At 37.4% G+C, this 26,064-nt stretch overlaps 1 protein-coding gene across 1 annotated transcript; it reads left to right on the top strand.

The window, feature by feature from the left end:
- Positions 1-431: 431 nt before the first annotated feature.
- RB195_000088 (uncharacterized protein) lies at positions 432-24,751 on the top strand (the record flags this gene model as incomplete). The annotated part of the gene is made up of 38 exons (XM_064196234.1): positions 432-451; positions 815-977; positions 6,543-6,677; positions 7,792-7,945; positions 8,403-8,430; positions 8,505-8,742; positions 8,837-8,900; positions 8,966-9,174; positions 9,490-9,628; positions 9,706-9,824; positions 9,937-10,039; positions 12,398-12,462; positions 12,714-12,884; positions 13,651-13,781; positions 13,958-14,118; positions 15,402-15,469; positions 15,574-15,698; positions 15,759-15,874; positions 15,939-16,039; positions 16,147-16,253; positions 16,532-16,634; positions 17,289-17,387; positions 17,445-17,519; positions 18,082-18,195; positions 19,497-19,583; positions 19,645-19,790; positions 20,209-20,299; positions 20,368-20,511; positions 20,572-20,738; positions 21,416-21,495; positions 21,629-21,679; positions 21,866-22,001; positions 22,713-22,836; positions 22,913-22,984; positions 23,624-23,820; positions 23,955-24,132; positions 24,197-24,326; positions 24,678-24,751. 38 exons carry the CDS (start codon positions 432-434, stop codon positions 24,749-24,751), a joined length of 4,485 nt encoding a protein of 1,494 aa, XP_064052115.1.
- Between the last annotated feature and the right edge of the window lie 1,313 nt (positions 24,752-26,064).

Raw genomic sequence — 26,064 nt, 5'->3', positions numbered from 1 at the left:
CCTCATACTCACAATCGCTTTGTGTACTCAGTAATGAATACATATGTCCACCGCTTCGTTCATGAACACCGTCAATCAATCAATCAGTCAATTAATCGATTAATCAGTGATTTCCCCGGAAACCATTGCAAAGAAGTCGCAGGAGGTATAGAGCTGAAATGCTAACCCTAGTAGTAATTTTCAAGAGTTACTGGTGGCAAAAATGTTCAGCGCTGGTCTTCCGTTCGTATTCCATCGAGGATCATCCTCGATAAGTGAAGCTGAAGTAATTATTCTAAGAGTCTTGGTCAATTAGAGTGACAATTACGTGATTTCACAGATTTCACACGATGATCTAATAACAACAACGTTTTCGAAAATTTGGGCGTGGTGCCTGGCGTCGCGTGTTGCTGTGTAATCCACGGTCACTCGTTGCCTCGTTGACTCCCCTCATGGACGTCGCCGTACTCAGGTAAATTAGTCATAACTCATTCGCACATTCCTATTACCAAGATTCGCACATTCCTATTATTTCCACGATTAGCTCGCTAGCTTCTTTAGAAGTACCAAAACCAGGGATTCGAATAATCCAGGGTTCTTTTCTATTTCAGAAATACACGGAGAAATCTCCGAAGTTGTGAAAATATTTGACTGGGGAATTCTCGAAAATAATGAGGAATTCTCGGAATTTTCTTGCACATCCTTTTATCCACTGTCAGCAAAAAACTAAGTTTTCTCCTACTTTTCAAATAGCAGGACAATTTCCCCACACGAAAACGAAATAACCAACAATTAAAAAAACAACAACAGTAATATAAGGGGCGCCCCCATTAAGGTATCTCGAGCCGTCCAAATCGAACCACGAAGAGGACCAGCTGTTCGAGAACCGCATATGGATTCCAGATGAAGAACTCGGATACAGACTAGCATCTGTACTCGACGAAGGTCTTTCAGATATATTGGTCGGATTTCGTGATGAGCAAGGATTTTTTGAAAAGGTTCTTTATGATTTTATTTTCAGATTTCATGACTTCACTAACCTAATATTGTTTCCATTTGTGTTAAACCACGATTTTTACGATTGTGATTCGTTTTGACGACAAAAATTGTCTACTACTTAACAGCTGGTAAACATGACCGTTGTAGCGTGCGTTATATACAGTTGTATAACGGCTACATAACCATTGTAAGAACATGCCATGCATACGCGTTTCTCGAACGATCCAGAAAAAAAAAGTGTTTATGCTGAGCAGTTTCGCTGCAAAATGGCATCTAGAAGTGGGAACAAAGCGCTATTCGCTGAAAGAAATGATCACATATAAAATATTGTAGAAATTACTTTATTGAGTAATCCTGAAGTGAGACTGCCGATATTTTGTGATTAAGCGACAATGTGAAATCAACATCGCTCATGCCATGGCTTTATTGTCAGTTTTTCGTGGAATATCGATGTTGTATAGTACAATTATATGTAAATATAGCTATTTTTCTGGAATTTGCTCCGATTATTCCGTCTTTTCATTGTAGTCCTAAAAGTAATAGAAGAAATCACAATCCACAACGAACGAAGCAGAGGTCAGTTGTCCGTAAAATGTCCACTGAATATGATAAATTGCGTAACAGCACCGTCATTTACGTACGATACTACGAGTTTTCGCCTCCGTTTTGAATTTCTTGATCTTCTGATTCTCGATTTCATCCTCGTTTTCCTCCCAGTTTACTGTCGGCTTTGAGTTCCTCTTTTACAGCTTCATAAGTGTCATATTCTCTGCATCTTTACGGCTAACGTTTCGTTTTCCGAAAATTTCCCGCTGGTTTCCCCCAGTGCTCAGAACAGATCGGCTTAGTCGAATTGAATTGAGGAATACTCGCTTGACTCACTTTTTTTTTCGCCCATTTGATCAGTGTTCTTTTTTGATTAACATCAGAACGCTGGGTGCCGTCGCGCTACGTTGTGTTGAACCGGAACAACAGTTGTCGATCCTGTGCTGGGCCCCGGAAAATCACTCCCTACGAAAAGTGGTGTAATCCTTTGGGAATTCGTGGCTATCCCGTTAAGTATTGCGGACGACTAAGTTCTCAGACGATGATAATGGAATCCGAGTGAAGCGTGGAATCGAACCTCCGGTTCGGGATCAACTCAAGATTTGAGCAGTTACTGTTGAATAATTCTATTTATTTATTTATTTATTTATTCGCATACACAGAAAGTGCACCAAAAAGAAAAAAAACACATTTGTCTATGTCAGGATAGTTAGGAAAAAGTCGGCAAACTCATTGTCAGTGGGGCCTGACGCAGTCCTTTTCGTGACGGAAACACATCTACATGTCTTACTCCAAAAAGTGAAGAGTCCTCTCATGACATCTATTCCCCCAATCCAGAACGCTGGATTATATTATAATTAGATGTGCAGGTTAGGTATAGGTTAAGTAGTAGGTTCGATGTAAGTTTAGTTACTCATGGGGTGTCATTTGCAAACCAGACGCCCTTCGTGTCTGCCCTTCAACCACATCCAACAGAAAAAAAATTGTAAACTTCTCTTACAACACATTTCTGCAGCTGTACTTACTTCATCATTGAACCACCTTTTTCTTTTCGTTCCATCGCTTTCTTTGAATTTTTGTGTTACTTTCGAAATATGAGAAATAAAATAGAACGTGAAGTAAAATTAAATCACACCAACGTGCAGAAAGTCTCTAGAAGCGAGTCAAGCAATATGGCGTCAAGTATGGCGTTGATGGAAATGAATGACTTTCGTGGACACTAAATCTACACCAAATTTGTGTAGTTTTTCCTGGATTGTTCCCATGAAAAGCCATTAAAACCTTTAGAATGATCTTTATGGCACTCTTGCTGTGTAGTAATTTTCGTATTAGCCCTAATAGTCTTAGTAAAAGTATCCTGTACAAAAGCATAACTGCGAACATACTACTGTTACTATTGTACTGTAAAAATTATATTACTATTATATATATATATATTATTATTGTTATTATTATATTATTATATATATTATTATTGTATTATACTACTGCAAAAATAAAAGTAATTTTGTGATAAACTAGTAGTAAGATACACAAATGTTCAACGAAGGGGAAAAATGATTTCGACTATCATCTTTTTTTTTAGAGATTTGTTCTTTTTTTCTTTTAAAAATCTTTTGTTTTTTCTTTCAACCATGCGACCAGGAAGAAACAAAAAAAAAGTTCTTTGCTGATTGCGCCCTAAGATACGCTAACGTGCACGATCAGAATCGGAGTGGCCTCTGAAGGTCCCATCACCGGAGAACACCGAAACACCGACACCTCATCCCTGTAGACAAATTTCCCATCGATTTGTTTGAAAACGATGAAATATTCAATTGGTCCTGGACGATATCGAACACATTCGGCATAGTTGTGACATCTTACGACTGTACTACCTACCCCATCATACATAGCTTGTGACGTTTAAAATATGACTGAAGTACTTGTAAAAATTTCGAAAAAAATTTGAAAAATAGTAAATAATATAGTAATAAATAATAGAAGTAATATAATGTTTAAATAAATATAATAATATAATATAATATATAAGTAAATAATAAATAATAGAAATAATAAAGTAAAACAGGATCGTCATTGTTGTTTGTGTTAATGGTAGATTATCGTTTTCTTCTAAAAACTCTTGAATTTTTTGTATCTGATTATGATTTTTTGCGCTGGACGTGAAGCACTTATTTTTAACGATGCAAACCATGTGAAAGTAAATTCCACCTTAGCGTGCTAAATCAGAATTTTTTTCTCAATACTTGAAGAAATTTCTCTTTTTTTTCAAAGGATGACATTATTCAAAAAGTTTGGTCGAATACGCACTGCGGAAACCTAACCAAGTTTCAGATGGTTACTGACGTTCTAGGGACCACCTAAAATTTTGCTTGATAAGATTTTTTGTATATGATTTTGATTTTTCGCGCTGAAACATCATTTTTTGGGGTATAAAACATTTGAAAGTGAATTTATTCACATTTGAAGAACTGTGGGCAAAAAAAAACAACAGATTTTGTTAGTTTGTGGCACCCATGGGGCGCATATCAAAATAAATTCTATCGCGGCAGAAATTTTGGATCTGCCATCCGATGGTGATACTGTAGAGAGGAAACGAAGTGATATTAATAAGGTACTCACGTAACTGAGGGAATGTTGAGATTTTGAGGGGTGTAATACATTGCAATACGGCAGACACTAGAAGCGGTTTTTTTTTTCGGAAAGACGTGTTGCAGAAAAAAACGGGTCGGTGTGAAGTAAAAGAAAAGGCGTGACTTTTTAAAAATTAGGTTATCAAGGATGGGAACGTGCAAGTCCTGTGACTAATCCAGAAATATGAGACGTTAGTAAGAAGAAAGATAACCGATCCACACGCCTTCCTCGAAAAAAAAAAAACGTCCAAAACGTCCAACAAAATGAGGAGAATTCTTTCGAGCGTATTGTGAATAGTATAATATATGAATATTGTAGATGTGTTTAAGGTAAAAAGTAGAATTATGAGCCATGGAGGATAATATCTACAACCGTCGTGTACGTAACGGTTCGTTAGGGGTTTATAATTGTGGGAATTGCGGCAGGGCAGCGGAAAGGAAGAGTTTGTATCAAAGGGACATACATTGTGCTGGACCAGTTATGGTTGTCGCGTCGCGGTCACCCGGTTGAACACGCTTGCGGTCGGCTATACATACATGGTAAGCACCTCGAGGAACCCCAACACCCAAAGTTTTCGCCGATGAAATCATTGAATTTCTGCTGCAAGGACTTTAAAACTGTACTCGTTCCAATGCAAACTTTTTTTTTACAAACTTGATATACCTGAAATCAAGTACATACGTATTTTCAGTCTTGGATAAAAAAAAAGAGAAGAACGAGAATGCATTTAGAATATGTGTGGGTTCGTTTTTTTCCACTCAAGAGTTGATTGTTTTCCTTTCCTTTCCACAGAACATTTTCATAAAATTCCAGTTACACAATATTCTAACAGACTTAATTTCTTGCTCCAATTTCCTCTGTGATCAGCTAAAGTTTTTTTTTCCCACGTTTTGGAGCTGAGCATTCTTGTTTCGTTGGTGAAGAAATTTTTAAAAATATTTTGTTGCATTCATGCTTAAAGCAACTAATATTTGATTACTGGAGAAATTTTGTGCGTAATTTACTGCAAATTGAAAAGAAACTGATTTCTTCGACTTTTTTTCCGGCACTCATCACTTTTAATTGATATAGGTGGTTCTTACATTCAAGAATTCGAATTCAAGAATTTTATTGTTATGTTCTGCTTACTAGTACCTTTCAAAAAAATATTCAATCTCTTTTCTTGTCGTTAGTTGTTTATTATTATGTACATTGTAAAGTCTTCAACTTTCTTTCAACATTCCTTACTTCCATCATCCCATTTTCCTTAAATATTATCTTTACCATTTTATTTTAGTGAATAATTAACAAAAAGATCACGTTCAACAACCAGATAAATTGCAACCGTAATCAAATTTAAAAATTGTCACTCTTTTTTTCTTTAAATTTTTTCATTCAATCTTCAATGACTAAGCACCGAACAATGGGTAGATTATTCTTTCCACAGCACTTACCAATACTCTGCAGATCCACTGTGGTGTATTTTACACCAATCCTCGAGAGTATTGTGATGTGACTCAACCTGCTTGTTACTAATTATGTTTGCGATGCAGCTCGCGATAACATTTTCTCGTTTTCGTGGAAATTTTCAGATTTTCCAGCAAAATCACTCATTGTTCACATCGAACATCTGGACATATGTTGACTTTTCGAATAAAAGAATTCTAAATAGAAGGAAGAATTGTTGATAGTGCTTAAATGATATTACTGCTTCCTCTACTTGTACAACAGGACAAACTTATGGCTTTATTCATTTTTTAAATCATATCATTTAATTAGATTACTGGGGCGGGTATGGCGCAGTCGGTTAGAGGTCCGTTATAGCCACATGGTCGAGGGTTCGAATCCGCCCTAGTGCTCACCAAGCCTTTCATTCCTCCGGGGTCGATAAATTGCTACCAGACTTGTCTGGGAGGATAAAAACACTGTGTTGATCATCGGCTAGCCACCGCAAGTCATTGTATAGGCCAGATACACGTTCGTAAACCTCAAACAATTCTGAATTGAAGTGAACGTGGGGGCGCATCCCAAGTGGATTGACTAACGCCAGTGACTTTATCCTGACTTTATTCTTTTATTGAGTGGTATGATTAGTTGCAGCACAAGGTTTTCTTTACACTTTTCCTTCAAGTTGCTTTAAAGCTTACATAAGAATTTCTAATTGCCTGCAAAATGTATTTATTACTATTGTTTTACGAGTATAAACATCCGTAATGGATCACATGACTCGCCAGTGAATTTTTAGCCAACAATTGGCAGCCAGCCGCATGCGTATGCTCCCCCGCTATGTGTACTCTTTCCGTGTCATGCATGATCAGAGCTCATCGCCCCGAAATGACAAGGAACACGGATAACGGGTTGTGTCGGGAGGGAATCGAATTTTTCTGATCAGTCTGTAATTGCAGAAACGTATCGCCAGAGATGAATGTGAAGCTCCAACGCTGAATTCACAAGCGTCCGACCTCTGTCAGCTCACCGAACCGAATGCTGCAACGGTGCTGGACGCGCTGAAAAGACGTTATCTTCAGAATGTGATTCATGTGAGTTTATTCAATTATTTATTTATTCAATGAAATGTTTCAGGCCCAATGAAGGAAAATAAAAAGCAAATCGTGTATATTTACTTCGTTTCTGTACAAAATTATCCTTGGAAAGGCGTGCACGTCCGTCTACGACACACCAATGCTCCAGTTTATTTTTGTAGGCACTTTGCTTCACCGTCAACGTGCCCAGAATTAGCGTTCATCCGGGGGGAAAATTCTGGACGTGAAGCCTTGATCTTTTCAGCAAGGAAGTTCTTCAAAATTTCTGGTGCACTGAGTTTCAAGTCCGTGAAGTTCACAGAAAGCCGCTTATTTTAATCTTGTAAAGAGTTAGGAACTCTTCCGACACACTCCGGGTTGCAATTTCTTCCTCTCATGACAGAAAATGCGACATTTTTAAAAATACCGCTATGAAAAGAACTCAAAGTAGATCTCTTTGAAAGTTTGGATAATCGTGATTCAGTTTGCTTCAGGAGGGACTAATTAAAATTTAAGTGGGTGATGTGTAAATCAAGCTACGTTGAAATGGAGCTCCATGCACCGTTAATAACGAACGCGAAGAAAAAAAACTTCAGCTCTTCCTGTTTTACACTTTTCATTTATTCTTTATCGATAAATCCGAATCTCGTGGATCCATTCAGATGTAACAACTCATTTCGCACTTTTCGCAATTGGATTGCTAGCATCCGATATTTTTTTTTTGCAGAACAATCAATTTTCTTGATGAATCCGTAAAAGTTTCTTCGTCATGCGCCAGTGTAAGAGACAGAAACGTATCATTGCAAAGACCGCTATCGTTTCTTTACAAGCGGAACAGGCGTTGAGTGCATTAGAAGAGAAGTTTTTCCCCTCAAAATGTTTTATGCGGCGGAAAGAGGGCAAAAAGCGCCGCGCTGTTGTTGCGTTCTGGTCGAGCGAAAGGATCAGTGACGAATCATATATCTTAGTGCTTTTCAGCAAGGTTAGAATATGATGAGGGATTAATTCGGGGGATATGGTTGTGTGCACCTTTCCTTACTGGATACATTTCAATCACAATTTTCGGCGATGCAAAACGCCTGGATCTCGGTATTTTTCCGGAAAGTTTTCTCATAGAATCTCTATTTTTCAGACAAACTGTGGTCTATTTTGCGTTGTACTGAATCCATGGCGTGCGTTACCAATATACACTACGGATCTGATGTCCACATATCGAACAGGGGTCGGCGATATGTATCCTCATATCTACACGGTGGCACAAAGTGCATATGATGGAATTCTAAGAGGTTTGCATATTTTCTTTCATTTTCAAGGGAAAATTGAAACGAATCCGCTTCCATTCACGCTCTTCTAAGGGCTGAACTCACAACTTTTTAGAAAATTACTTGTTTCCCAAATATCGCCTTATCCTATAAATTCTAAGGAAAATAGCACTGATGAGAAAAATTAGCGGTTGCCAAATCCAATAATTAAGTTCTTCAAGGCTTTGGATGGAATTTTTCTTACACTATTGGAATCATAAAATTTTTAAAAATCAACACAGAAGCAGAAAAAAATTCTGCTCTGCCCGCAAAAAAAGGTCTTCTGGACAAAGTTCGCACTTTCCTTTTGTAACACCGTCAGAATTTTGTAGCATTAGTGATAGATTTCCTGATCATCCCCCAATATTCGTTGAAAGGTTATTAGGGATATGTGGATTTGTTGTTCAGATCCCAGGAGTTAATCTAAATTTGATCGTTTCAGGTGGTCGTGATCAATCAATACTTATCACGTAAGTTCTGTCGTTCAGTAGAATTTTTTGCTGGATTTTTTTTTGTAAATTTGGCGAATCTCTGGATGTTACAGTGGAGAATCTGGTGCTGGGAAAACAGAAAACACGAAAAGAATCATTGAATATATCCTGGAATGCTGCGGTAGTGCTCCAAGTGATTCGAGGCATCATCATCATTTAAACAACAACAACACTACGAACGGATATACCGATTACGGTAGCTCAATCGGTAGCGATGTGGTGTCATCTGGAGTGCTTTTGGAAGCATTCGGAAATGCGAGGACAACACACAACAATAATAGTTCACGATTTGTACGAGTTTTACAGTTCCCTAGCTTTTTCCTTTTTCTTTTTTGTTCTTTCCTTCGTTTTGTTCCTAACCTGAAATATTTTTTTCTCGTTGCAGGGAAAATTTATTCGAATTGAATTCAATGAACATGGAAAATTGCAATCTGCACAAATAGAATGCTGTAAGCAAATCTTTGCCTTTTTTTAGTTTATTAAAGATGTGACTGGACAAGTCGTCTTCTTCCAGATCTTTTGGAAAAATCACGTGTGGTCAATCAGAATCAAGGAAATCGAAATTTTCATGTGTTCTACCAATTACTATCAAACGCGTTTTCGGATGAGACACGACAGCAATTATTGCTAACAAAATCTGCCAATCAATACAAATTCCTGAATCAAGGTAATGTGTCGATCGATAGGGATATTGACGATGCAGCTGACGGAGTTCTCACTAATGTGAGTTGAACTGGAGTTCAGTATGTACTGTACTCCATTCTTTTCTGTTTTTCTAAACTGAAAAATTTCCCACAATTTCTCCCACATTTTCTTCACTTTAACGAGATCCATGAATTTCTAATTTGATGGATTTTGCAAGTGGGACAGTAAAAAGAACTATTAATATGGTGTTTGAGTACTGTAACCAAACTATGGCAAGCTTAGCCCAAAAAAAAGAGAAAAAAGAAAATGAGAAATTGAGAAAATAATCAAACTGGTTTTTTGCTTCGAACTCGTGTTTACTCTTCCAACTGAACACGTCTTCCATAATTTTAGCGGGCAATGGATAGGCTTGGGATAACGAGCAGCGAAAAAATGGATGTGTACCGGATGCTGGCTGCATGCTTGCTAATTGGAGAGATCAAATTTGGTGAACGTAGTGGTCTCGATATGAGTTACGTGGATGGAAACGCAGGTGATAGCGCAGTTTTTATTAGCGAAACTATAAACAGCACTAGTCAATGACATTGAGGAAAACGGGACGATTTCCAGAAATTGATGCCGTCACGAAGCTGTTATCCGTAAAATCATCACGTCTTGTCGAGGCACTTACGCAACCGAGTATAAAAATCGGTGACAAGGTGATACGAAAGAATCAAAACATGCAAAAGGTCAGAATTCTTGGATTATCTGAGTCTCTCGGAGACTCAGAAGAACATTTTTTTGTGATTTTCGATTATTCAATCGTTATTCGGAATGTTCCCGCTGTAATCGATGTTTTAGTCGGTGTTTTCCGCTGCAGCACTTGCAAAAGTGCTCTATGAACGTATATTCCGATGGCTTCTGGAGAAGTGTAACGAGGCGATCAGCGAAAGCACAAATATGCGCAAGTTTTAATCCTTGTCATTCATCATTATTTATGATATTAGTTATTACTGGGATGACATCCTTAACTACGTATATTACACTATCCTCATAACTTCCCGGAACTCATTTCTGAGAATTAAGAGGTACGAATGAAGTGAACACCCAGCAAATATTGAATAAACCTCAGCCCTGAGAGGGTTCCGAGAAGCGGCCAATCTGTAAAAAGAAAAGAAAGGAAAAGTCCTACCGACACGTTGGGACATCCATGAATCAAAGATAACATAAAAATTTGCTGAGTGCGATTGAAACTAGTAATCTTAGTCAATTTCGGAGTTCCTTTAGAAAATCCAACTGAAAAAGGTCACGTTTTATCCTAAGATATTTATGGATTTCCCTAGCTAGAGAAACGTGAGACTACATAGAAGTAGCGTAAGAATTCCATCAACAGCCTATGGCTACATGTGAGAGGTTGTATTTATTCACACCGCCTAAGGGTTGTTTTCAATTTTCTTGCGTACGTACGTAAAAAATCCTACGATGGTCAAAAATTAGAACCTTATCGTATTCCTGACACAATTTTCTACTCCACTTTAACACACAATCAAGCTTAAAGGCATCGCCAAACGAATCTGAGGTGGTACGGATTTCAGATGGAGTATTGCATTCTTCCTAATTGCCGTAAAAAATGGCCTGTAAGATGCGGCGCCGCACAAGGCTGGCGCGCTTGAGTCGAACTTCCTGCAGAAAATAGCGCGCCGGACCGCTCGAAGCCGTATCGTCCGGGCCGTTTTTTTTTAGGGAATTAGGAAGAAATGGACGGAATCGCCCCCCTTTCCATAATCTACGATCCCGTATACGAATACTTCACCTGAAATCCGTACCACCTCAGATTCGTGGGGCAATGCCTTTAATTCCCATTCTGCAACTATTTTCCTTCCATTTTTCTTCATTTTTTTGTTCCACCCCAATCTGAGCCAAAATTTACGGTTGGAACTTATTTTCATCGCTAAAATAAAGTCGAACTTCCTTTTCGAAGGGTCCACAGTTTATATTTGGGTTTAGAAGAATGTTTGTATTGGAACTTGGCTGGAGTTTGCACGTATATCTTAAACGCAATGAAAGCGCAGCTGCTAACCCAACCCTGTGGGCGCTTTCACAAAAACAAAGAGCAGGTTTAAAGTGAAGATTTGTGAACGGTGGAAGCACAAAGAGATCTACGTGTTATGCACTAAAGTAAAACAGTGACGCAGCTAAGAAGTAATCCGGAAAAATGCAAAATTTTCAAAAAGTTCCGGAATGTTAAAAGACGTATAGTATAGAGCTCCGAAAAATTTCCCAGTTATTTAGAACAGTGCAAGACTTACAACACTTGTAATAATTCCAATTTTAGAAAATTTTGATCAGTTCGTGTGGGGAAGAAAATTACAAATTTTTGTTCTATGTTCGAAGAGCTTTAACATCCTTACGCTATCGTCATTTCACCTTTATTATGAAATAAATATTTATCTTTTGGTTGCAGAGCAATACAAACTGTTTATTTGAAAAAAGCTCACAGTGAAGAGTTAAAAATCTATTTTACGCCGAAGTCACTTTTTTGATGGAATTTTAAATATGAAAATTTCGCAAAATTCTCCTTAATGCGGACGAGCAGCTAAGGAATTACCCCTTTAAGATTTTCTCAGTACGTATACTCGTGCATATGTATATCCTTATTTTCTCATATAGCACTCCGAAGAATTAGTTTCATTCGAATTTTGCAGGAAAAATTCTAAAATCGAAAAATAAAATCCAAGCAGCTCATAGATAAAATAGATAGATAAAATCCAAGAAGCTACATATTGTTTGGAAAACAAATTTTAATCTTTTTCATTTTTGAATGCTGATTAGAATGTTTAAAACTTTTTTTTTTTGTTCTAAGAAGAGGAAGATATGTTTTATCGCTGCAAACCAGAAGGTATTAGTTCCAGCACGTATTTTATTTTCCCAGCACGTTCCACTCGATATGATTTTATCTATTACGCGTGCACATACAACCAATCCTTACGACCCTCACCAATTTATGGAGTGCAAACTGTTATTTGAGATTCTTCCCTCGTTTTTTTTTTTTGTAGGCAATCAAACTCTTCCCGATATTTTATGTGCAGCTGTTGTATGTGCGCTAGGACTGGATATATAAATAGAAAAGAAATAAGAAATAAAAGAAGTTCTTCGAAGAATGTTAGGCATCATAGACTTCAATATGTATTTATTTATTATATTATTACTTATACTTATTTTTATTATTATTTATTATTTATTATTTATTATATTTTCATATTTATTTGTTTATTTAATTGAAATGTATAGTAGTAAACGCTTCACATACATTCCTTTACAGTAACCGGATCTGTTCTTAGTCGATTCATTGGTGTGCTCGACATTGCTGGCTTTGAAATTGTACAAGTATGCATTAATGTAATTCTTTTATATGGTTAAGAGCGGGATTTATTAAATAAAATAAATAAAAGTAGATAAAACATCTCACATTTTTATAAAATCTATGTAATTAGCTCTTTTTTGAAGTAAATATGTCGTGAATTCCCACCCAAAACCTGGAAATCCATGGAAGGATGACGCTTTTAAATTGTGTTCCGCTCTTAGCCATAAAAAACCGTAAGCTCCAACGGGTTACCCTGATTTTTTTCAATTTTCAGAAGAATTCCTTTGAACAGCTATGCATTAACTATACAAATGAAAAACTTCAAGCTTTTTTCAATCACTTTATGTTTGTCCGAGAACAAAGTGAATATCTTGATGAAGGAATTCTATGGATCCAGAATGATTTCGCGCACGATCTCCAGCCAACAATAGATATTATCGAAAAGGTAGGGCTTTCAGTACACTTCAGCTTTTTTTCAATACATAAACACTAGAATTTTTCATGGATTTCTTGGAGAGTCTGCAACTATATAATGTTTATTTGTTTATTTAGATACTTATTAATTTATTTATTTATACGTGCGTGTAGCAAGGGCACCAAAAAAAATGAGAACAATATTGTGGTCAAGCTAGAACAAAATTTCTGCAGCTTATTTTTTTCAGAAGTAGATAACATTTAACAATTAGTAAAACTCATCGCAAATAGAACAAGGACGTTGCTAGTAGATGAAAGTCCCCTTGCGAGATTTTTTCCTCGAAATCCAGAACCTATGAGTGATTTTCCACCGAGGGTTAAATGAACTCGGAATCAACTTGATCGAGATGGCGATAATATGATTTTTCATGCTCTTTTTCCTTTTTTGCATGATGACGTATCAAATTGATTGCAAATTGGGATTAATTATTGGATTGAGAAGCAGAATTCTTTTTTTTTTTTTGGAATTTAAATCCTATCATTGTAGGTACGACAAGAAAGATATGTGCCATTATTCTGGTTTTGAAGAAAACTAGAAACCAATAACATCGCTCTGTGATTTTTTTCTTCCAAGGAGATAAAGTCATGCACCTTCTTAAATTTTTGTAATAAGTGTAATTTTTTCTCAAATCTTCCCTCGTAAACAATGAATTCAACACATTATTTGCTGTGGAAAACTAATATTTTCGATGAATAATTAGTTCCTCCGATTTTAAACAATTCCTGGACTATTTAAGCCTCTCGGATTGTTATCGCTACTGGAAGAGGAATGTGTGGTACCAAATGGATCCGATCAGTCGCTTTTACAAAAACTCTGCACAAATCTCGAAAAATATCCGGGATTTAAGAAAGCCAAACAATCACAAAGGTATTATAGCACTCTTTGATTTAGGTGTTGTGGACACTTTCCCGTGGTTATTTTGATGAACCTTTTTGAGTTCTGGGTCCAATAAAGAGATAACAACAACAATAAATAAATGTAATATGAGCAAAGAGGTACTACAGTAACCGCTTCCCCTGTCAGAAGATTTATTTTCACTTTAGATGTCTAGCAGTGAGACATTTCACCATCAAACACTATGCTGGATGTGTGGATTACAATATTGATTCATGGGTGGAGAAGAATCGGGATGTTGTCGAAAACGCTGTGTTAGAAGTAATGGGCGAATCGACGAATACGCTCGTAAAAACACTTTTTCCACCAGGTAATAAAACATCCAGCATTTCACTGGATCACAGCTTTTTTTTCTATTTTCGATAACAATTTCCTCTTCAATCCTCATTAGTTATGTAGGACTGGTCGTACCAGTCCCAGTCTACGCGTCGATAAGTTTATGACGCATGTTCCGCCGGCGTTTACCCGCAGGGATTTGTTGACCGGTAAACGACAGCCACCTGGTTGTTGGCTTGTGATTTGTGAGGTGTCTGAGCTGCTTGATCGTTAAACTCGATGAACGGTCTAAAAAACGTCTTCTATCAGAGGATTCTGTTAATTTCACGAAGAATTTTTTCAGCACTTCAGGCATTTTTCGTTCTAGTCGAAAAATTCCCCCTTTCTTTTTTTCGTTTCCCCTTTCTTTTGTTTGAAATATTTCATAACTTTGGTGGTACATGGACTCATTCAACGTGTAGGTTTCCAGCAAGACTCAGGTTTCAATTAAAAAAAAACGTTGTTTGTTGTTCCGATTCTTCTGGGAAGGGCAGGTGTAGCGCTGTGGGTAGGAGACCTGACAGTGAGTCCAGGCACCATCGTTGGTTCGAAACCATTCAAGTGCCAACCAAATCTTTCAGCTTTCGACAAATTAATAGCAGACTTGTCCGGAAGGACAAAAGCAAGAACTGGTTAGGTCGGCCGGCCTGTAAATAGATGTATTACGAATTTTTAGGAACTTTTTGTTTCGACACTATGCAGCTAGCGCAAAGTACCGGCCCTCTCCTGTAAAAAAATCTGAAGAAAATGATAAGAATAATAATCAGAGATTTGCAAAAATAATAATGATAATAATGATAATAATAATAATAATAATAATAATAATAATACGGAATCTGTAAAAGAAAGGCTATTTTTGCCCTAGAAATTATAAGTGGATTAAGATTCGATCCCGCATTTTTCTGTGAGCGCCAAAATTCCACTGCATGCAAAAAAATAAATATCTGTCTGAGTCATCATTTTCAGGAAGGAATCAGCAATCATCTTAAGTGCCCGCACAAATGGGTAAAGAATAAAGTGTTTGACGTTGATAATGTTTTCTTTGGGATGTGCCAACACATCCGGCTTCAGCCCAGAATCGTAGAGATTTTTCGATCGCGTTCGTAGCTTATACAATAATCCGTGAAAACCAATAACCAAGTCGTTCTTCTTATCCTCTCGGAGAAGTCGGGCACCTGTCTGCTGAATCCGGATACATCAAACACTTAGTCGGCCTCAGTCATTTCCAAAAATCCAGGAACATAATCAAGTGGATCACTTAGCAGTCCATATTTTCAGTATGCACTGATCTTACACGTTCACGTCGTGGAACGCTGTGTCAGTCAACGGTGTCGTTCCTTTATAAGGTAGAGGATTTTTTTTTTAAATTAATTATTCTTTTTTAATACAAACTACTCTTTTATTCAAAAATTCTGCTCTTATTAACCACTCTCAAGATTTTTATGTCTAGAATCAGCTAACGAGTTTGCTAGAAACATTGTCCTCCTCTTCGGCACATTTTATTCGTTGCGTAGTTCCGAACTACGAACGAATTCCGAATAAAATTGACGGTCCACTTGTCCTTAATCAATTACGGTAAGTTGCAGTGATTTTAACTTTAACACTTTTAAAAATTAATTACCAATGAAATTCCAGGTGCAATGGGGTGTTTGAAGGAATACGTATATGTCGTGAAGGTTATCCGTCACGGCTTCCATTCGCCGAATTCGTCACCAGATATCACATCCTGAACAAAAATGCGCCACTAAACGGTAATTAACCTTCCACGGATCTTTAGCCGCTGCAATCTTAGTCCTCCTCCAATGATTTGCTTAGGTCGTGGTGCTGAGGAGATCTGTAAAACGGCAGGAATTGACTCAACCCGATATCAGATAGGAAACACTAAGATTTTCTGTAAAATTGGAGTGATTTCTGACGTAGGTCTCATTTGTAGATTATTCATATATTCGTAATAGGCAAATAATGAAAATAATTTGAAAAAAAAATTCCATCCAGAGTTTCTGAAAAAAAAGAAGTTGTTCAGATGGAAGCGAAGAGACGCGATCATATTAATGGAATTATTGTCAATCTTCAAGCTAGGATTCGTTGGGTTCACATGCAACGAGACTGCCGCATGCGAGAGAAAAGATTGTACGTTCCGTGAAAATTACTTTTTTTTTGGAAAAATTTCCTGTTTCACAAACCACTTATCCGCCCCCTGAATGTTCCGAAACCATTCGTCATCAACATTCAGTTTTGATCAGTTCAAATGAAAGTCCTACACTCCAGAAAATAATTTAATTAGTAATCGAATAGTGAAGTAATTTTCATTTCTTGAAAAGTATTTCCTAAGCAACCTTTTAGAGCTGTTATCCCTCACGTACATACGCTCTATTATTTTTTCCATAATTTTTCTCACAAACTTCCAGGAAAGCCCTAAGCACCATACAAAACAACGTGCGGATTTTCGCTGATATAGCCGAATGGCCATGGTATCGTCTACTGTGGCTTGTACGTCCTCTAATACCCAAGGTATTCCTGCCTTTCTCCATTTGAATTTCTCCGGATATAGATCTATTTGTAATAAATATGTATGTATACACCGTGTTAGGTGAACAACAACCTCTGGATAACAGATTTTTCACACCTGCTCGCCGCCCTCTCACCTAGATTGTCCGAAGTGACGCGGGGGCGGAGGCAGTTCTTGTGGACATATTCGCTTCACTTTAAATCAGATAATTAGATCAATTTGCTCTCGATCTTCGACAATTGCCCTGTTTTTGATTTTTGAAAAAAAAGTGAAAAACTTCAGTAGAAACTGTTTCACCTCACAATATCCTAACTTTTTTCCAAATCCGTTCAAGAACCAACCATTTTGCAAAGTTTTCATTTCCTCAATAACACAGTTTGTACAGTAACGGTTTCTTGCCGCAAAAAGTTCTTGGGTGCGGTAAGTAAATAAATAAATTAATAATGATAATAATAATAATTCCACTTCCTCAATAACAAAGTTTCTTCAGTGGTTCTTCGTTTTTTTCTGCCACAGTTTTGAGTGCAATAAATAAAGAAATAAGCAGATAAAAACTTTCCGTAATTCCTCCGTTCCAGTGTTGGAAAACACTTGATTTATGTATAGGTAATTTTCGCAATGTAATCCCTTACTTTTCCACAGAATTCAGTTTTCAGGAAAGAGATAAAGAACGCATCCAAGAGTTGGAACAACTTAATGAAGAACTTCAAAGTGAAAACGATCAACTTCGTCATGAAAACATGAAGCTGTCCACGGTACATGTACAAAAATTTCCTGGACAGAGAAGTAGTGATACTCAAAAAGTATTCTAGAACTGTGATCTCCTTCAAGAAAAAGTGGAAGAGGCGGAGCAAAGTGCTGAAGAAGCTCGAAGACTTATTGAAAAGGTAAGGATGATACCAATCGGTTTTTGAGTATCTTGATGGGAAATGTTTAACTCATTAGAAGATCAGAATAGTCTGGAGGATAGATTGGGCCAAAAAGGAAGTAAAAATAAATGTGCCGAAAAATAGTAATGCACGCTCTCTGAACGAAACGGTTGTCCTTTCGTAGATGGATAAACATGCCGGCCTCTCCTTGCCTATTTTTGTTATCCAAGGAAGTTATTTTTGCATAGGAGGCTGGAAAAAGCATTTTTTCAGCAGAAGGTGGAACTACATATTTATTTGTAGTCTACCCTCCGTCATAAATTACCTCAGCTGATTTTTTTTTTGAGGTCGAAGACGGAATCTTTGAAGAGATAAAAAGGTGAAATAAGGTGAAGATAAGGTGAAATTGTCTAAAGATTAGATCGATATGATAGAAAACAACAAAAAACATCTATTTGTCAACATTTCTAACTTTTATAAAATGCATTTGAATGAATAAATGAAATAAAACTGAAGGCATGTAGTAACAGTCTCATATTTTTTGTAATTTTCGTTTTTTTTTGATAGATTTGATTTTTAGGAAGTTGCTGAGAAGAACAAAGAAATTGAAAAAGTACGCATAGAAATGCAACAGAACGAGGATGTTTTTGAACTACTGGAAAAGAAATACAACGATCAGCACAACAAAGTTATGGTGAGCAGTTTCTTCTATCCATTGTCTGATTTGAATCACAAACTAAATTAATTCAGAGAACTAAATTAGTCTAATTTTTTTTAGAAATTCTAAAAATCAATTTACACTGAATAAAATTAAAAATTAAATTAAATTAAATTAAATTAAACTAATTAAATTAAAGAATTAAATTAAAAATTAGATTAGATGCGAGAGTACAGAAAAAACACTTTTCATTCTATTCGATTAATTTCTTTAATAATAAATATATAATACAGCAGATTGTATACTTAGGTATTCATTGCAAAATTTAAAACATCATCTTAGAAAGAAATACTACGATTGAGAGAAAGTACAGAACCAGGAGATCCATACAATCAGAAAAAAAAAACTTGGAAAGCTTAGAATAATTTGTCTGAGATGATGAAAGATCGGCTTGATAGATCGCCTAGCTACCGCAAGTCATTTTAGTAGCCTTATATGTGTCCCTTAACTTCTACGATCCTAAGGGAAATCAAACACGACGGCATAAAAATCCTAAAGAGATTGATCAGAACCGAACACTTTATTCTTCATCCTCTTTATTTACACTTCATTCTTTTGCAACTGCAAGTGTTTCATTGAAAATGACACCTGTGAAATTTCTTCTTGTTTGCTTTTAGTTAGAATTTGTTTGCAAAAATGCACTTTGTGATGTTTCTGGTTCGAAAGTGTTGAGAATTGAACAAAATCCATGTTCATCTACCTATGATTTTCTACATCCACAGTGTTTTCATCTCTACCGTGGATGGAAACACAAGCGCTACAAAGACGCCACAATCAACAATGTGCTCCAAAAGTTTATGAAAGGATAAGGTGTTTGGTGTCGAACAGTCTCTGTGGTTTCCTTCGACTCAACCCTCGTTCGACCTTAATTCACAGTGGCTTGAGGTTTATGAACGCGTGTTCAGCCTATACAATGACTTTTCAGGACCAACTAATGTGTCGAGACTATGTTTCTGCCTTTCCAGATATGTTTGGTAGAAATTTCAAAAACCCTAGAGTAATGAAAGATCCGCTTAGCTTTGGATTTTGTAAATTTAGAACAATCGTCCAGTCGGAGCGTTACCATTTTCCTAGTGTACGGTACTGTGGCACCTTTTCCACCTGTGTCAAATCCGCTCAAGCAACGGTTTGATGCAGAAAAAAAATCTTATCAAAAAAAAGTGTAAAAATGGTATTTTCTGTGAACAATTGTGGAACTCCACACCGTAAAACAAAAAATCATGCATCAACAAAGTATTCGAACAAAAAATTTATGATAGTTAACACCATTTCCCTAGAAAATGAATGAGTCTTTGCGTGAATACGAAAGAAAACTGGACCAGATGGATATGGAGAAAGAAGAACTGCACAAGGAGATCAAAAAGGTCCGTTGTGTCTTCTTCATTCATTTTCTCGCAAGATTCTTAGAGAGTAATATCTTTTCAGTTGCGTGAATTGTTCGAGAGAGAAAAAACGCTCAGGGAAGCGAAAGAAATAGAATGTGAAGAGAATGCGGCACTTGTAGCAGAACTTGAAGGGAGAATCGCCAGATTAACAGAAGATGCTGATTCGTGGAAGACTAAACTTGAAAAGTGTGTTATTCATATGCTAAACTCCGCTCTTGACCACTTTTTATTTCATGAAGAGTGAAAAAAAATAACTGCCATTTGCGAGACATCCATAGTCGGCGCCAAATATGTTCATACGGGTGGACGCGGCGCGTCTGCCGCAACGCATGTTCTTCCTTCGCTTAACTCGCGCTCAACATTGTGGCCACGTATTTTAATATATTTGACGTCGACTATACGTGCTCACCTCATTACCTTATGTTCAGAAATTTGTGTTTTAATTCCAAAACAAAGAAAATTTACACGTTTCGAACTAAATTATGGAGATGAAGTATTATTTAAAGAAGAGGAAAATATTTAAAGAAATTAATATAATGAAAAACCAATTAAAGTAAGAAATGTGAATGAAATGACACTTCAAATCCCATCATTTTTTTTTCAGCGCAATATTAGAAGCAGAAACAGAGAAGTCACGAGCGAAAAAGCAGATCGATACCGTTGCTGAACTACAAAGAACGATATCGGAGTTGAACGTGAATTTTTTTTTTGTTTTTATTTTTGTAATAAACAAGATACGAGAAATGCTAATGCTCAATTTCAGGATCGTATAGCTAAACATGACTCGATTTTGTTGGAGGAGAAGAATTTGAGGCGTAAATTAGAAAGAGAACAGGAACGAGCTGTGGACGATCATGCACATGCGCAAGGAGCATTAGCAAAACTGCAGCAAAAATACGATGTTTTGGTGGGGAACGCGTGAAATTCACTTCATCCACCAAAAAAACTACGTTAATCCCGATTTTAGAAGGAAGAATGTCGTCGCAAGGACCATCAAATCAGTAAACTCGAAAAGAAACTCGTAGACAAGGAGGTGGTGATGGCCGAGTGCATGCGTGAACTGAAAGAACAACACAAGACTAGAGTGACAGAGCTTGAAGAAAAATTGGCAGAAATTAAGAAGAAAAACTTGAAGTATGGGAAATTTTCCCCTTTCTTTTATTAGATCAATTTTATGAGCTCGATTCCACAGTTGTTACGTTTGAAAATAGAGTTCAGAAAACTTCTCCATGTTTTCTGTAGTGGTAGATCGTACGAAGAGCGCAAATTTTGGGTATAACAGCAAAAACGCCAAATCCACTCTTATAAATCCTGGAATGTGAGGCCTCAGAGACACCTAAGACATCAGTTCACCCAACGAGACAACTCTTTACACCCTCAGCACTGACGGACAGAGGCCGCTTAAGGTAGGGAAAAGTAAAACTGACGAGGCAAAGCGATTCTTTGCACTCGTCCAGGTAAGGGAATCCGATTGCAGCTCCTGATTCCCCTAATCCTTAGATTTCTAGGCGATATTTAGCGTTTTCGCTATGATAATTGTAAATTTTTGTTTTGAACCCTACTTGTATAAAAATGGGAATAATCTAACATTGAAAATTCTGCGAAGCCTTATCTTCAAGGTTTTTTTTAATCGTGATTTCGCAGTCTTATTGTATCAAGTCTTACTATAAGAAAATCCTGGATTCCGAACTTCATCCATTCAAAAAACGACGCCACTACGTCGTACTTACAAGCACCGGCTACCAAATCCCCATGCCTATAGGTCCTACTGATTAAATCATAAGACTAGAAATAAGATAAAAAAATTTCAGGTTGGAATCTGAAAACAACATGCAAAAGTTGAAACTGGAGACGAACTTCGAGCGTGAATCATCTGTGGATTCTGACTACGGTATGCAAGTTTTTTTTTATAAAGTCTATTAGTTTATTCATGCAGTAGGAGTAGGATTCGAAAGTAGAAACTGAACTCTACTACTAAATCTATGTTTTATTTTTATTTTTATGTAATGAAAAACTTAGTACAGGCAGTCACAAGAGGTCACATTATTATCCAACGTCATATGATGGATGGAGAGGTGCGCCTAAGCAATGTAACACTATAACTGAAAAGGTTTCTAACCTGCGTATCCAAGTAGAAGATACAACTTTTTTTTCGTTCGATAGAACGCTTTCCGCCAAATGCTTTAATGCAAATGCTGCCCCTTGTTTTCTTAACATTGACGTGTTTTTCTGGATGAAGTAGTTGATCCGGTGGTTTTCAGGACGTAGCAGTTCCGGCCGTTTGTCCAATACTGGTCGTCAGTACTCACTCACATCACTGTCCTCATTTACCTCCGTAAGAACATTGAACAGACGAATGACGGATTCAGAAATGAGCAGCTCGTTGTATTCACAAAGGTGAGCTGACCACGTGTACACGAATCCGGACAGAATCCCTTCAATCGTGGCGCATCAGCGTGCAAGCGATTGCGTTCAAAGTCACGCCATTCCCAGTCGCTCGCAGGTTGGGCTGGACGTGTTTTTTTTTATTCTATTTGTGTAATTATTTATTTATTCACATACATGAATGGTGCACCAGAAAAGAAAGATAAAAAAAATGGAACACACTTTGTCTGAGTCAGAGAATCTTACGAACAAAAAGAAATTACAAACTTTACTAAAACCGGAACCAAATTTTTGTCAGAGAAGACTGGCGCTGTCTTTTTTTGCGGCAGATTATTATTTACCATTTTAACAAAGGTAACTCACTCCTAGAGCGAGGTGGGAGTGAAGAGAGGGTTTTCCGCGCTCACAACCTGCTTAGTCTGGCCAAGATGACCTGAAGCGGCACAGCGAATCTCGCGAGTAGATCGAGGTGGGACCCTCGCTGGCTCCTGTCATCAGGAAGTGTTGTTCACTCCGTAAATGTTTCTAGAGTGATAAACCTCTTCATTATCTCTACGAATGGCTGAGCCAGCCACTTCACAAATATTTTTCTATTCTCACAAAAACTTTTAACTACAGAAAAACTCCCAAAAAGATGAGAAAATTGTAAGCGATGAGCTGAGGCAAAGAGCTTTCAGGATTTATTACGCATGTTAGAATGGGACCTAGGCATAAATTTTTCAGACGCAGCGGTAGATTGGATTCACAGTACGATTTGTCAAATTGCGGTATACAACGTGCACCTTCTACAAGCAATTTGATGGAGAAAGAACGGAAAATTGCAGATCTGGAACGGCAACTTGCACAGGTTGTTCGATATCGAATATTTTCATTCGAAAAACTATTTTGACAAATATCCATAACAACTAATTAATAAAAATTAGGCGCATACTGAACAACAGCTTATGAAGAGGAACCTGGAAGCGTACAAGACTAATCTCGGATCAGTTGAACAAGTAAGCTAATTTTTCCTGGTATAAGGCTTTAAGTACACTAAATACTCAGACAATATAAGAAGAAATGTACTCATTTATTTGCATCATTTTCTTGGACAACTCGTACAAAGACGCTTCTTCACAGTATACTCAAATTCCGTACACAGAGGTTCTAGAAAAGTCAAATTTGAACTGCATGCAACTGTATGTACTGCATCGGCGGGAAGTGTATTTATTTATTTATTGATTTATTTATTTATTGAAACACCTGCAGGTGTGCTATAAAACAGAAAAAAGAACAAGATGGAACAGAGTTCACTAGAATTTCGCCTGAATTTTACATCACAAGGCTGACCCTTTAAAGCATGAGGAGTGGTGGGTTGGCAGGTCATTCTCCTGCTACAGAATGCTATATTCAATGTATTGTAAGAATAACGAACGATAAACTGTGGTAAAGAAGTTTTTTTTTCTAAATAAATTTCTGACCACTTGATTTTATTTATGGAGCCATCAATATACGAACTTCATCCTAGATGACAACCTAGACCATCGCTGAATAGTCTATATTGACTGAAGAACAATTTTTTTCAACCCGCTGACTCCACAAAAATGTAACGAGATCGAAAAATGTCCGACGGGGTTCATTGACTTTATGTTCAGGAGAAGGAATCGCTCATTAGACAACATCATAACGCTGTAGCAACTTCGGAAGAACTACGTAGACAATTGGAAGCCGCCGAATCAGCAGCTGATGGGTTGGCTGAACGACTCAAACGAGCACAAGCCGATGCAGAAATTTGGAAACGAAAACATGAGGAAGCGGTGCAAGAGGCAAAGAGTGACATTCTGAACGAAAGGTACTGTTGTTGGAATTCTAGAAAAGTCAATTTTGGACGATATAGTACTGTATAGGTCGAGAAATATATTAAATGCATAGTATGAATTGGTTGAGAAACTCTCTTTTCTTATTAAAAAATTTTGCTGCATTCAGGAAACGTACAGCCGAAAAGCTTGCTGCTGTTCAAGCGAGTAGCGCCAAACTCGCAGAGAAGCGTGGAGTTAGCGAAACCGAGCGTGAGCAGTTGCGATCAGATTTGGCACGAACTCAAGTTCAACTGGATCGAGCGCTGAACACTATTCGAGAACTCGAGGGAAGTGTGCAATCACAGGTCAGCTTCTGCTTGATTTGATGTGAATTCCTCCTCATTCACTCATCTTAGGAACGATTTTCAGGAAGCACTAGGCGGTACACTAGAAGCTCAATATCGTAGTGCTTTGATGGAATTGGAAAATGCAAGGGATGAGAATTGTGCGCTTAAGGCAAAGATACGCAGGCAGTACAAACAGATAGAGTTACTGACACGTGAGTTCTTAAAGGCAAAGTTTCAATTCACGAAAAATTGCTATAAAGAGGGGACCCAGCTACGGTAATTGATCGTTCTTGTGCAATTTTCGATCAGAATCGGCCTTTCACGCGAACCTCATCCTCATCTATTCATACCACATCGAAATCTTTGCGTAGATAAGATTGATACTGTCACTGACATTTATTTACAATGCGCACCTTCTAAAAGTAGTTTGATGGGTCATTTATTATCTAACACTAATTTATTTATCATTTATTTTATTTATCTTCATTTACATCCATTTTCATGTCACACTCTTGAAGCTGGACCTCCACTAACGTCACTATCGTAAAATTGTGCAATTACAGAACAAGATGAGACGAACAGCGCGATGAACACGTTCAGTAACAAACTTGAGAAAATGGATATGAAGGAAGGGTAGCCGCAGTGCAGGGAATCTATGCGAAATTTTCTACACGGCAAGAATTCTTACTAGTTGTAACAGTTGTTGTCAATCAATCAATAATCTGTATTAGACTTTTCGTGTGATATAACTGGTAGTTGTTCACAGATCCACTTAAGGGGTTTAGTGCCCAATTTATTCGATCACTGTTGCGTGTTGTTATGTATTCGAGTATTCATACCGGTTCCATAAAGGTTTGTTAAATCCAATTACCGAACCACATACGCGTATCATGCCTAAAATGCCTAAATCCATGCCGAGCTGACAACATTGACTCCAGGAATAAAATAAAATCGACTTGCGAGACCATACTCCATCGATGAAAGGAAAACTGTTTCTTCTGTATACTACAAATAATTTATATACTGCAAATAAAATTAAAAAACAGAATCCCAAACAAATTTACTGTATCGTCACTGATGCAGCGAAATTACGGTACAAATAAGGAGTGAAGATCGTTCACACCCTAGCAAAAACACGTGAAATTGTACTACCGAACGTACCGTTCGTTTGTATCCGCAGAAAGTAATTAAAGTTGTTGACGAAACTGTGCACCCATTAACTAATGTACTGTGGACATTGTAGTCCCGCAAAGAAGGAGAAACGATCATCAGTTGAGTGGATCACGAGCACGACTGCCTCGATTCAGAGAGGAAATCTTCGAGGAAATCTTTCGAAAAACCAACCGGACGCCCCGACAGGCAGTTCATTTCATTCGATGAATCACAGGAGGGGGCGTGGCGCATGGGTGGCGCGTTGCAATTGGAGATGTCGTAAAGAAACGCATTACGAAGCCGTCCGTTTACAGGGAAATGCAGAGAGAGATGAGCGGAATCACTCCTGTATTCATAATCTACGACCAGATATAGGTATACTCCAACGAAAACCCATATAACGCCAAATTCGTGGCGTGGTGGCTTTAATATGAAAAACTAAGACGCTCTCGATGTTAATGGAAACTTCTAGTAATCAATTAGACTAAATCCATCAACTATCATTTTGTGTTCCTCTATGTAGGGATCTACTTGTTGCTCCAAAATCTAGTCTCTTCCAAAAGCTACCGAGAAAATCCAAAAACTAAAGCATCAACCTCTACTTTAGCACAACTCATGCTCGAGAGCTCATAATCGACTACACTTCTGTGCTCGTTTATGCACAGAATTGTTTGTTGTTTATGTAGCAGGATTCCTCCGCAACGAAATTCTCGACTATGACTGTAATGGATGCAAAAGTTTTCTGATACTATAAAATAACACTGTAACGAAATTTATGAAAGATCATTATTAAAACGT

This window comes from Necator americanus, chromosome IV (genome assembly GCF_031761385.1).
Source record: "Necator americanus strain Aroian chromosome IV, whole genome shotgun sequence".
Classification (NCBI taxonomy): domain Eukaryota; kingdom Metazoa; phylum Nematoda; class Chromadorea; order Rhabditida; family Ancylostomatidae; genus Necator; species Necator americanus.
This window is presented reverse-complemented; position numbering and strand designations above follow the sequence as displayed.